This window comes from Myotis myotis, unplaced genomic scaffold, assembly GCF_014108235.1.
Source record: "Myotis myotis isolate mMyoMyo1 unplaced genomic scaffold, mMyoMyo1.p scaffold_m19_p_4, whole genome shotgun sequence".
NCBI lineage: Eukaryota > Metazoa > Chordata > Mammalia > Chiroptera > Vespertilionidae > Myotis > Myotis myotis.
Genome location: NW_023416346.1, coordinates 7668361 through 7681691, shown reverse-complemented (window position 1 = coordinate 7681691; position 13331 = coordinate 7668361). Strand labels below are relative to the sequence as shown.

General features: G+C 44.7%; 1 protein-coding gene across 3 annotated transcripts in view; it reads left to right on the top strand.

Moving 5' to 3' along the window:
• Positions 1-13331, top strand: part of SHROOM4 (shroom family member 4) — a 220405-nt gene that overhangs the window by 164086 nt on the left and 42988 nt on the right. For 2 of the 3 annotated variants that reach the window (XM_036305186.1, XM_036305184.1), the window contains exons 3-4: positions 7612-7746; positions 10047-12522. In XM_036305186.1, coding sequence (XP_036161079.1) covers positions 7612-7746; positions 10047-12522 — 2611 coding nt within the window. Of the gene's footprint in view, positions 1-2396; positions 2716-7611; positions 7747-10046; positions 12523-13331 lie in introns of those variants that run through there. The other variant, XM_036305185.1, reaches the window with a different exon arrangement.

Here is a 13331-nt window from a genome sequence, read left to right as displayed (position 1 = left end):
GTGATATCTGAATATATTGAGTTGACAGCCTACTAACACAGTTAGAGATTGACTCCTTCCAGAATTGGTTCTCATCTCTCCTCTTACCTCTCCCAACAGTCTTTATAAGGACTCTTCTGGGAGCTAGCTTTTGGCTTATCTGCTACTTCTAAGCCTGCATGTGCCTACCCCCAGTGCACCCATGCCCACTTCTTTTCCTCTGAGTTCTTAGAAAATAAGCAGTCATCTTTACCTACCTAGGAGGCTATACCTAGTCATGTTATCTGGATCTCAGCTCTGCTAAGTGAGAGAGTGCCCCTTTTATTCCCACCCCGTCTTCTAGCTTCTTTCCCAAATCCCATATTGGCCAAACTGCTCACATTTTTCTCTTATCTTTCCTTGTCGAAGAATTTCTCAAGTATATGCTGTTCATGCCCTCCTGCCTATCCTATCACCTCTTCTGGTGACTACCCAAATAATTCTCCCACCCCACCTCCCTACCCCAGCCAGTCCTATGAACATGCTTGTGCCACTAGTCCTAATTTCTTCAGCCTCCCCTGGCTACTGACAGGATCAGACTGCTATAAAACTCATTGCTCTTTATTTTGTTAGGAAGTGGGGATCAAAAGCGCTTTTATAGGTTGGATTACTGAGTGGAAGAGGGAAGGTACTTGGCGACCAGAAGATTAGGGAAGACTGGACACCCAGGACTGAGTAATGACATTAGAAGAGACTGTTTATCCTGATCTTTGTCTTTTCAGGGCAGGGTTTATTCCCTAGTGTACTGCTAATGGTATTGTATTCCTTAGTGTGTTGTCAAAGTGTGATTATCATACCTGCAGCATTAGCATACTGTAGAGCTTGTTAGAAGTTCAGAATCTGAAGCCTACTCTAGACCTATTGAATTAGAATCTGCATTTTAACAAGTTGCCCAGGTGATAAGTATGCCCACTAAAGTTTGAAAAGCTCTATTCTAGAGTACTAGGTTTGGCTTTTGTATCTTCTCTGAACTAATTCTTTTTCTTTCATCTTCATTAGGATTAAAGAAGTTATTCTTCTTGCTACTAATGGTATCTTGCCTATTATTATTTTGAGTAGACGATAATAGTAATAAAATATGCTGTTTACTAAATGTCTACAGATGAGTAAATTGAGGTTCTGCAACATGCTCAAGGTCAAACTAGTCAAGGCCACACCAGATCCATATGCCCACAAAAATCTCCAAACTTTACCTATATAGTACTTATAACTACTGAAGGAGTGTCTATAGACTTACTTGAATGATATCTGCCTTTTGTGGAATAAACATCAACCCCAGACTTCCCTAGGAGGTACAGAGGGAAGAAAGGGGAAGTGGCCTCTAACCTCCAGGAATGATTTCCCCAGAGAGGAAAGGCCCTAGCATATTTCTTGTCCTGTGGAGCTCACGTAAGCCCCTTCAGGAGCCAGAATTTGCTGGAATTGGGACCAGAGGTCAAAGGAAACTGGAGTGGGAACCAGGAGGATTATGAAGGGAAATCCCCAAGAGAAACTAAATTCTGATGCCTGAGGTTGGGCTTAGAGTGTGCAACAAACTCATGTGGGGCTATTCTGGGTTCTGGCTATTTCACAGGTCAGTGAGGACATCATTTGAAGCTCCAGCCTTGGGTCTAGGACTATTACATCATGTCATGCTACAGCTAGAAGGGTTGTTGGTGATGATGGAGTCCAACGTTTTATTTTGCAGAGAGGAAATAGAAGCTCAGAGAGGGGGAGTGAGTTGCCAGAGGTCAGAGCAAATTCATGGCAGAGCTAGGGATGCTAACCCTGAGTGCCACTCTTCTGGAGGTAGAGTCTCTGGTGTGAAAGAGTTTTCTTTGGGTCAGCTCAGGTGCCCATAGGAAGCACAGACCTTGTAAATATGGCCCAGAATGGCTTATGAGTCTTTATATCTCAGCAGGACCTTCACCTTGGGAAAATCTCTAGGTCACATACCCCCAGTTGTGTAAAATCAGCTGTAATGCTACTTGCTCTTCTTGTCCTAGAAGCTACTAGGCCTGGATGATCTGGGATTTGCTTTTTTGGGGCCCAGAGGACCTGCAGAGATGGCTGGGTGGGGTCAACTCAGTCCAGGAAGTACAGGAATTCTTTTAAGTGTATGTGTCTGGGGTATTTTTCTCTCTCAGTTACGTGTATTTTTAAAAATTCTTTTTAGACACCGCTTTATCTTTCCCAAACATCATTTCCTTGCTCCTTTCCTGAGTTCTAGCAGTGGCTGGGGGCCCAACTTCCTTATTGGCCTCTAAGCTGTGGAAGGGGGCGGGCCAGGGCACAGAGGAGGCTGGAATCAGGAACAGGGGGGCTGTTTATGCTACTGGAACTGCCCTTCATCCTTCCCCTTGCCACCAGGGTGCTGGCTGGTTTCTTGAGCAGGGTCTTCACTCCTATTGAGTTCTTGACACTGGCTTTCATTCACTAAGGCTGTGGCTACATCTAGGGCCAACCAGGCTACTGGTCATACCTTGCCTTCAGTACCACTCTTTTCTGTTCTTGGAATCTGGACCTGGCTGTGCTTGGGCCCCTTGGATCACACTCAGGAGGTCTTAACTGGAAGGCAGATGGCTCTCAGCTAAGGGAGGATCCAACTTGCTAAAAGAAGTCCTAGGGGCTGGCTGGAAGGATTGTTGATCAGTATCTGTGCTGATTGGATATCCAGCTCTCTCCTAAGCCATCTCCCCACCCTGGGCAACTATCCTGGTAGGTACAACTAGTAGCCATGGCTACCATGGCTGCTGTCTCTCTCCCTACTTCTGCTTTCTTTCTTCAGTATCCCTTACTTTTTGCTTCTAAGTAAGGAGTTTTAGGGTAATAAATGAGGGGGCGTGTGTTTGATGTTAGTCCTGAGCCATCCTTAGAAGAAAGGGATAGTTGCCTCCATAACTAGGCCTAGAGCTACCTGGCTAGTGGTTGGCATTTTCTTACCTCTCTGCTTATTTCTCCTCATCCCACTTCCCCACTGCTTAAAGAAGGTATGGTTTAAACTCTAGGACTACTGGTTTCCTTTTCTATCTGCTTCTTGTTTTAAATATGTATTTTTATTGATTCCAGAGAGGACGGAAGAGTGAGAGAGATAGAAACATCAATGATGAGAATCACTGATCAGTTGCCTTCTGCAAGCCCCACACTGGGAATAGAGCCTGCAACCCAGGCATGTGCCCCAACTGACCAGGAATCAAACCTTGACCTCCTGGTTCATAGGTCGATGCTCTACCACTGAGCTAGGCCTGCTGGGCTTGATTGCTTCTTGAGGGAATGGCTAGGAGATGCCTCAGGTATACAAGCTTTTTGAGACAGATTGCTCTTTGAGGAAGAGTAGTTGTGTGGTATCCTAGAAAGGGCTGAAGTATCTGAGCCTCATTAACAACTGCTGGTGACTAGCTGTGTGCTCTTAGCAAAAGCAATTCAGCTCTCTGGGTTTTTGTTTTCTAATCTGTAAAGAGGGGATAATAATAGCTCTTATAGATAAGGTTGGAGTGAGGATTGAATCAGCTAATGCATGCAAAGCGCATATCTTAAACATGGCAGACGGATCACGAGAATTCTCGCTTCATATCACACAGTGTTTTACAAAGTATCATAATTTAAAAAGGTGTTAGCTTGTAAGAACATGTAATAAATAACTTCAAAAAGCAATGGGTATTTAATTTTAAAGCGTGCCTTTAACATTTATGTAAAACGTTTTTTTGTACTCGTGCAATAAAAACTTATCTGGCCACCGGGTAAAGCTAGCAATAAAACTACTGGTCCACAATGTGTTAAGTATTCAATAAATCGTCCCTGTTGTTACTTTTTAAATTTCATAGTATTTCAGGTACTATGCTGAGTGATTTCACATATGGGACTTCATCCACACTACAACTCTTGAGTAAGGGATGGTTATCTTCCCCATTTTACAGATAAAGAGTCTACAACTCAGAGAAGTGATTTGCCCAAAGTGACAGCTAGAATGGGAATGTAAATGTAGACCATATAGACTCTTCAGGAATAATTATAGACCAATTATTCGATTCTCTATATAGTTTCCTCTCCTTTCCCAAACTATGGCTAGGAGATTCCAGCTGTGGCTACAGATCCTCTGTTGGGATTTTCTTTCCCCAGCTTATATTTTCCCCCAAGTGGTCCCAAAGCCCCCACTGCCTTGTTTATGTATACGTTGGGATTTTTTTTCCCATTGCTGGAAAAGCCCTAAAGAGAGTAGGGGCCTTTTATTTTCCAAATGAAGCAAGGGAGTGGTACAGCAGAACTTTGACAGTGGATGGACAAATCTGGGTGGAAGTACTATTGAATCATTAAGACAAGTCTGAGCTGATAACCTTTATTATAGTACATATTTATTGACAACTTGCTATGCATCAAAGTCTGTTCCAGATGCTTTGAGAATATTATCTAATCCCTACAATAATCTAGCCAGGTAAGGATTATTGTTCCCTTTCTCAGAAAAGAAAAGAGCTCTGAAGCTCAAATGGGTTACGTGACTTGCATAAAATCACACATCCAAAGTGGTCGAGTTAAGATATGAACCTAGAAAAAAAGGGCACATCTATAATACATTCAACAATAAAGATAAATTTTTAAAAAAGATATTAACCTAGATCTGTCTCACTTATTTTTGCCTCATTGCCTATGGACTCGGTATAGTTGGTAGGATGAGACTAACATATATGAAATAATGATGAACAATATAAAACAGATTATTATTAGGGACTAAATTGTGAGCACTAAATTACTAAGGGCAAGCTCCTTGAAGGAAATGGCACTTGAGCAGTATCTTGAAGAACAGTTGGAATTTAGATTAACAAAATGGGAGGGGGCATTCTAGGCAAAGGGAACAGTCATAGTAATAACTAAAATTGGTTGGGGGCTTACCAGACCCCGTTCTAAGCAGTTGGCATGCATTGTCTCATTTGATCTTTACAAACCCCATTAATTAGATACTATTATCCCCATTTTACTGCCATGGCAACTAGAGCTCTGAGAAGTGAAGTCACATAGCTAAAGCAACAGAGCTAATAAGTGTTGAAAGTAGGACTCAAACCAAGGTGGTTCAAGTCCAGAGCTTGTGCTAGGTTCTACTGGAAAACCATCAGCAAAGGCACAAAACTGGTTGCAGAGTGTGACTGGAGCAGAGATATGAGAGATTGGATTGGGTGGGTAAAGACAGCTTTGAAAGTCTGATCCAGTTTATATTTAATGCAGGATAGAGTAAGAAATAGGTAGCCATTGAAGATTCTTGAATATGAGAGTGCTAGAATTCAGTTGGTGTTTGACATGATATGATCTAAAACTAGTGACCGGAGGTGAAACATGGGGAGACTGGCTGGCAGAATGACATAATATTTTGAATGTAAATTGTTAAGGACCTGGACTAGAACAGGAGATGTTGATGGTAGGTTATGTGTAGGAGAATTGTGATTATGTGGAATAGTCTCAGTGAGAATGGAGAGAGAGACACACACACACACAGAGGCTCAAAGCCAGAGAAAAAGAAGACTCTGTAGAACTCAATAAGTAATTTGACAGTTGGGGAGAAGGTGGTTTTAAGACTGACTGCTAATCTTTTAAACCCTGGACTCAGAAGAACTTCAGGAATCTTAGATGTGGATGAAGAGCCCAAAATGAGAGAGGTTCCCTGTTCTCCACTGTGTCCTCAGTGCTTAGTGGTACTGTACATAGTTGGTACACAATACATACTAGTACATAGTATTTCTGTGAGATACCTTATAAATAGTTATTAATGAATGACTACTGGGTACAGATGCTGGGGAGATTTCTAGCATCAGGGCTTTGTGTATGAGCATGCCCCCAGCTCTCCCTCCCAACCCCTTCCCAGGGCTTTCTTGAGCCTTCAGCCTCCCTGCTGTGCACTCTGAAATCCACAACAGAACAATGTGGTTAAATGTGGGAGCCTCACCTGGCTTTCATCCCTATAAATCTTAGTCACTGCTGCTGACCTGTGTGACTCTGGTTCCTGACCTTTGACAAACAGCTTCCCCTGCCCTTCCTTTTACACCTCCTTGTCTGTGTCTGGCATGTTACCACTCAACCCATGCTTTTCCCAGCAAGGCCATTCTCCTCAGAATTATATTTTTAGGCCTTAGCCCTCTAGAGCCTTGCACTGCTTGGATTTTCTGTGTTTCCGCGGAATTATCCCACTGTGTAACAAGCTTCTGAAAACAGGGGCCCTTACCTTAGTCAACTCTAAACCCTTAGTATCTAGTATGGTTCTGTGGAAGAGCATTATAGACCAAGTAAATAAGCTATCATTCATTTACCTCTCGGTCATCTACTAACTTACCACCTGTTTCTCCTCCTCTGTCATTCATCTCTATCATCTAGTTCTCTCAACTATGTATTTCTCTATAATCATTCTCATGATTTTCTCCTTTCTGTCATTTGTTTTTCTTTGTATTATCTTTCCCTCTTATCTCTATCATCTACCTGGCCCTTCTAATTCCTTCCTTCTTCCCTTCCTTCCTTCCTTCCTTCCTTCCTTCCTTCCTTCCTTCCTTCCCTCCCTCCCTCCCTCCCTCCCTCCTTCCCTCCCTTCGTTCCTCTCTCCCTCTCCTTATCCTCCCCCTCCTCCCTTTGTCCCTCTATCATTCCCTCTCTCATCAATCTTTATCTTCTGGCACTACCCATGCCCCATGTGTGCTCTTCTCCATACTAGTCTTATCCACATCCAAGTGTGGAATTTATTCATATGAAATATATCAGAGGACAGGGATTGGTCCTTTTTAAGTCAATGAGTTCAGGAGTTATTGCTTCAGCTTCCAGCACCAGACAGACCCTGTGGTTGCATCCAGAGCCTTGGCCTCAGACCTGTTTCTCTTATTCACCCCTAACCTGCTGAGCAGAAATCTCCTGTCAGCCTAGCATGCACCTTTCACCACATTATTCTATTTTGCCTGGCAGGAGTTGGGGCTCCTTTGCACCATTTTTCTACATTCTCAGGTATCTCACCTCTTATCCTTCACTCTCTCAAGCCCTTTAACCACTCTTTATTTGAATAACTCTGTCTTGTTCACTAATCTATAACTCTCAAGGGCAAAGACTATATTTGATTCATGTCTGTGTCACCAGAGCTATAAACAGATGGTATTCAGTAAACATACAACAAATTCTTATCAAATGAATAAGCAAAGATTGGAGAATTTGAAGCCCAGTGTTGTTCTAACTTCTCAATCACTGACTTATTCCTTTCTTAGAGAAAATTGGGAAGATTGGCCAGATTGATTTTTTTCCTCAAAGACAACTTAGGGTAAAGTCACTGTTCATTGGTCGGCAACACTCATTTATTCCACAAATATTTACTGAGCATCTACTATGTGTTTGGCATCGCTATACATGCTTGGGATACACCTATGAACACAATAGCTGTGTGAAGCTAACATTTTGTTTCTCCAGGGATCACCCTTTGGGATGAAAGAGATTTGAGTACTAGGAGCTGAAGAGGGCCATTAATATTCCTATGCCAACTCCTTGCAAGATGTTGTACTTCATTTTAGGGAAAAAAGGGGTGGGGGCGGAAGCTGCTTGGGAAGTGATTTCAGCTCTGGTTCTCTAAGCTGACTTCCTGTCCCTTTCTTGCTGTAGGAGAAACGCCCCTGTCAGTAGGCCGCACTCATGGCATGTGGCCAAGCTGCTGGAGGGATGCCCTGAAGCGGCTACCACCATGCATGTCCCTTCTGAAGCCTTCAGCTTGTCCTGGCATTCCGGCTGCAACACAAGGTGAGTTTGGAACTCTCCTCTCAAGGTGGTCTGGAGGGTAGGTAATGTGACCACTCCTTCTTCTCTGATCTAGTACCTTTTGGATGTTATAGAGCCCAGAGTGCTATAATGGAAAATGCAATGGTAGTCCAATCTGCATTCTAGTCCTAGTCTGCTGCCAATTCTGTAACTTTGGGTCAGTCCCATTCTTTCTGGAAAATGTTTCCTTGAAATACTTAACTTACTTGGCTTTTGAGACACATTTCCCTGCTTTTCACCGGCTGCTCCCTTGTAGTCTCTTTCCATGGTTCTTCCTCACCTCTTCTTAGTGGAGGAGGACTCCAGGGCTCAGTTCTGCTCCTCTTCCCTGTTTACCATGACTTGCTGGCAATCTCATCCAGTGTTCATCAGCTCTGTCACTGAGCCAAAAACCTTCAGAATGTGATCTCCTTGAATAATAGGGTCTACTTGCAGTGAGTATCTCTCAATGCAGAGAGTGTGGCATAGTCTGTTGTTGAAACAACTTCCCATAAGAGGTAGACAACTATTTCAGCAAGCTCGGAGCCAGTAAAGCTGCTGGCCTTAGCTGCCTTTTCCCTCCCACAACAAGATCGTCCAAGAAGGGATTTCTGTTGAAGAGGTTCAGGGAAGCTCAAGGTTGAGTTGGCTCCCACTCAGTGACTTTACTTGGCATTGGAAGCCATAGGCCTAGTGCAGAGCCAGAGGCAATTTTGTTCTAGAAGAATACACAGAAACACATTTTGAGCTTGGTTCCTGTTGGAGTGGGGGTGTGGTTGTTTTGAGCAGGAAGGGTGGTGGGGTGGGTAGCAGGTCCCCTTGCCAACAAGGAATTAAAAGATTCTAGGCCAGAGGTCAAGAGAACAGAGTGGTTAAGGGGCAGTGCAGGGAACAAGAATTATGGGAGACTGATCTGAAAGTCTCATGAGCTCCTGCCACTACTCAGCTCTGGCTTTTTGAACTGTGGCCTTTCTGAGAGCAGCCTGCAACCTTTGTGATTCTAGTCATAGGAGTTACTGGCATGACTTGGCTCAATTTGGCTTTGTGTGTGGGAAATCATATTTAAAATTCAAGACTGTGTCTGACCCTAGTCCCTTTACTTGGTCTCCCCAGTTTGCCTTTATCCTGGAGAATGAGGGCGGCATCATGGTCAGGGGCGACTATACTATCAATATTAGTAGTAAAGAGGATGCTGATAACAATAGTCATGGAAATAGCAATCAAGAGAGCAGCCGCTACCATGTATTGAACTTTTGCTAGGTGCCCAGGCTGTGACAAGAGCTTTACATTTGCTATCTAATTTTACTCACAAAGCAACCTACTGATTCAGATATTACTATAGTCCCATTTAACAGATGGTATAAGTAGAAGAGCTAAGACAATGGACTTACAAAGGCCTGGGTTCCAATTCTAGCTCTGCTTCTTTAGTAGCTTTGTGAGGCTGTCAGTTTACTTGACCTCTTGAGGCTTCAGTTTCCTTAATTGTAAAATGCAGATGATTTCTTGCCTTAAGTTTGAAATGTGACACTCTAAAGTGCCTGGCACATCGTAGGTCCTTGGTAAATGGCCAGGATTACTATTGTCAAGAAGAAAACAGAGATGTCTCAATTCCAGCCCTGTCTGGGCCACATGCTAGAACTGAGTGATCTTCTGAAAAATAACCTCCTAAAAATCACTTCCTTTGCAGGGCTTGCTTTATACCAGTGGTTCTCAAAGGTGTGGTCCCTGGACCAACAACACCAGTATTATCTGGCAACTTGTTAGAAGCAAAAATTCTCAGGATTTATCCAGACCTAAAACTTTGGGGATGAGGTCCAGTAACCTGTGTTTTGACATTCCCTCCTCGTGATTCTGATGCATGCTCAAATTTGAGAGCCACTGATTTTCAAAATGGGCTTTCTGAAATTGAATCAGACCTTTAAGGCCCCTCTTTAATGTTAATAATCTGTGATTGTATCTCCTGGAAGAGAGCCCCACGCTGACTCCCTGGGAACAGTGACAGGTCAGAAGCAATTCTAGATTCACTGACATCAAGCAGAACATAACCCCCAATGGAGACCTCACATTTTTAGTCTTTGGGATCTTGCCCCATCCTTCTTCCATATGCTGGCTTCTCTCCCATTTTATCATATCACTGTAGTACCCCAGTGTCCATCTCTTTCCCTTACTTCCTTTCTCGCTGCATCTCACTTTCATTGGTGGCATAGGTGCCTCTGGGTTGTCTTGCCTTCTTCCATGGCAGGGCTGGCCACAGTGGGAAAAGGATTTGGTAATTTGGCTAACTAATGCCCTGTGTCTTACAGTGACGTGTGTGTGCAGTGGTGTCCACTCTCCCGGCACTGCAGCACTGAGAAAAGCAGCTCCATTGGCAGCATGGAGAGCCTGGAACAACCAGGCCAAGCCACCTATGAGGGTCACCTCTTGCCTATTGACCAGAACATGTACCCTAATCAGCGTGACTCAGCCTACAGCTCCTTCTCGGCCAGCTCAAATGCCTCTGACTGTGCCCTTCCCCTTAGGCCAGAGGAACCAGCCTCTACAGACTGCATCATGCAAGGCCCAGCGTTAACTAAGACCCCTAATGGCAGACCTAATGTGGCTGAGTCCTCAGGAGGTAGTCGGCGCACCAATGGGGGCCAGCTGACTTCCAGCTCCCAGATGTCATCCCGCCCACAGGAGGTTCACCACTCAGGGCCTGCCAAGGCCGCCAAGGGCCCGCCACAACCTCCAGTGAGGCGAGACAGTCTTCAGGCCTCTAGAGCCCAGCTCCTTAATGGAGAGCAGCGCAGGGCTTCTGAGCCTATGGACTCTTTGCAACAGAAGGAGAAACCAAGCCTAGATACTGAGCTATGCCCAAGGAACCCTCACAGGTTCTGCTGCCTCAGTGGACAAGACCAAGTGACAAACGAGGGCCATCAGAATTGTGAGCTCAGCCAACCTCCTGAATCCAATCAACAGGGCTCTGAGCACTTACTGATGGAGGCCTCAAGCAAAGCTGTTGGATTTCAAAAATCATATGATTCCAGCCCACCCAGCAAGGCTTCAGCAGAGATAGCTAAGAGTTCTTCTTTTGGCAGCCCTCCACACCTCACAGGACCCACAGGCCATCGCCATAGTGCCCCTGAACAGCTGCTTGCATCCCACTTGCAGCATATGCACCTTGATACTAGGGGTAGGCAGGGGATGGAGCTCCCAACTGGACAGGATGGGCATGAGTGGACTCTGTCCCCATTGCATAGCAGCCATACAGGAAAGAAAAGTCCATGTCCTCCTATAGGAGGAACTCAGGACCAGCCCAGCAAAGAGAGAAAGACCAGGCCAGTGGATGATAGGCCTATGGGTTCGGGACACCAGAGGTCAAGCAGCTCCCCTCATGAAGAAGCTGATGGACATCCTCCAGAAAGACGTTTTCAGGATCCAAACAGAGTAAACAGAGCAGGCAATGAATTGCCCAGCCAGCAGCCCTCTGCCTCTGGATCTCTTGTTCAACAAACCAGGGACTGTTCTTCAACCACTAAAGTAGCTGGCACCACAGAGGCAACTGAAGAAGGGGACAATGAGCCCAAGGAGTATAGCCGGGTGGGTGGTAGGCGAAATGGAGGGACCCGGGGACGCTCAATCCAAAACCGACGCAAGAGTGAGCGTTTTGCTACCAACCTGCGGAATGAAATTCAGAGGAGGAAGGCCCAGCTCCATAAAAGCAAGAGTCCCTTATCACAGCTGTGTGACACTAAGGAGCAAGTGGAAGAGGCCGAGGAGCCCCTAGAAAGTCCTCTACTTCCTGCCTCTAATTCACCTTTGCTACCTTCATATAAAAAACCACCTAGCCCCAGAGATAAGCTCTTTAACAAGAACATGATGCTTAGGGCTAGGTCTTCAGAGTGCCTTAGCCAAGCCCCTGAGAGCCATGAATCTAGGATAGGCTTGGAGGGCCGAATGAGCCCTAGCCAGAGGCCTGGCCAGTCCTCTTTGGGTCTAAACACCTGGTGGAAAGCATCTGATTCATCCTCTTCAGACTCTGAGAAAACAAGTGTCCACCGTGGAGTCTGTGGAGGTCATTGGAGATGGTCTCCAGAGCACAACCTGCAGCCGCATGTGGCACTAGCCACAGAAAGCCCTTCCAGCCCAGGAGATAACAAGGAATTGAAGGCTTCTACTGCCCAAGCTGGGGAGGAAGCCATCCTCTTGCCCTTTGCAGACAGAAGAAAGTTCTTTGAAGAGAATAGCAAATCCCTATCTACATCTCATTTGCCAGGTTTAACCACTCATAGTAATAAAACTTTTACCCAGAGACCAAAACCTATAGACCAAAATTTCCAGCCAAAGAGCTCCAGCTATAGGGAATTGAGGCGCCATCCCATGGACCAATCATATCATCCCACAGACCAACAATATCATGCCACAGACCAATCATATCATTTCATGTCATCCCTTCAGTCAGAAACTCCTACTTACTCAGAATGTTTTGCAAGCAAAGGACTAGAACAATCCATGTGTTGTAAGCCACTGCACTGTGGTGATTTTGATTACCACAGGACCTGCTCTTACTCCTGCAGTGTCCAGGGAGCTGTAGTACATGACCCTTGCATTTATTGTTCTGGGGAGATCTGCCCTGCTTTGCGAAAGAGAAATATGATGCCAAACTGCTACAACTGTCGGTGCCACCACCACCAATGCATTCGGTGTTCGGCTTGCTATCATAATCCCCAGCACAGTACCCTCGAGGACAGCAGCTTGGCACCTGGCAACGCTTGGAAACCCAGGAAGCCAACAGTGCAGGTGAGGACTTGGTACTTGCATGGGTGAGCTTCACTATTCTCTTTCTAAGGAGAAAGCAAGGTGAATCATTTGAAAACAATTATAATTTCTTAAAACGATATAGTCTTGGCTCCACCATATGGTAGTTTACTAACCTTGGGCATGACACTCAGCTATCAAAATTGCAATTACCTCATCTTTAGAGTTAGAATAAAATAACTTTTGCTTCATGAAATGGACCAAACTTGGATTTATACCCTGGCTGTATAATTGGTATTTGAGTGACCTTAAGCAAGTCATTCAACCACCAAAATTGGCAGTTATGTGATTTTTAAAGGGACAGATGAATTTTTATCTCATAAAATGCCAAGTACTAAATAAAGTCTTATTACCTCATCACCAAAGTGGAGTTTCCTAATGGCTGCCTCATAAATCAGTTGTGAGGATCAAATGAGATTGTGTATATAGAGTGTCAGAGCAGTACTTGATACAAAACAGCATGTATTCCATTTCCTGCTTTAAAACTATTTGGAGCTCCAAAATTTGCAAATGGTCCCCCAGGCTTTGCTTTTAAGGATCTGACCTGTCTGGTTTTCTAAAGGATAAATCTTTCCCCCTCTTCTCCAATTTCTTTCTCTGTCAGAGACCCAGGTTTAGACTGGCTGTTGCTATACCTGGTTATGACCTATCGCCCTAACATAAGCTACCACCATCTCCCAAGGTATTTCTGGGAGGATCCTCTAAGTCTTTACCAGCTCACTGCCAGATTCCTTCTCTGTGGCTTTCTTAGTGCCACCTTTTTGGCTGATGCATTCAAACCAGAAGTTAGT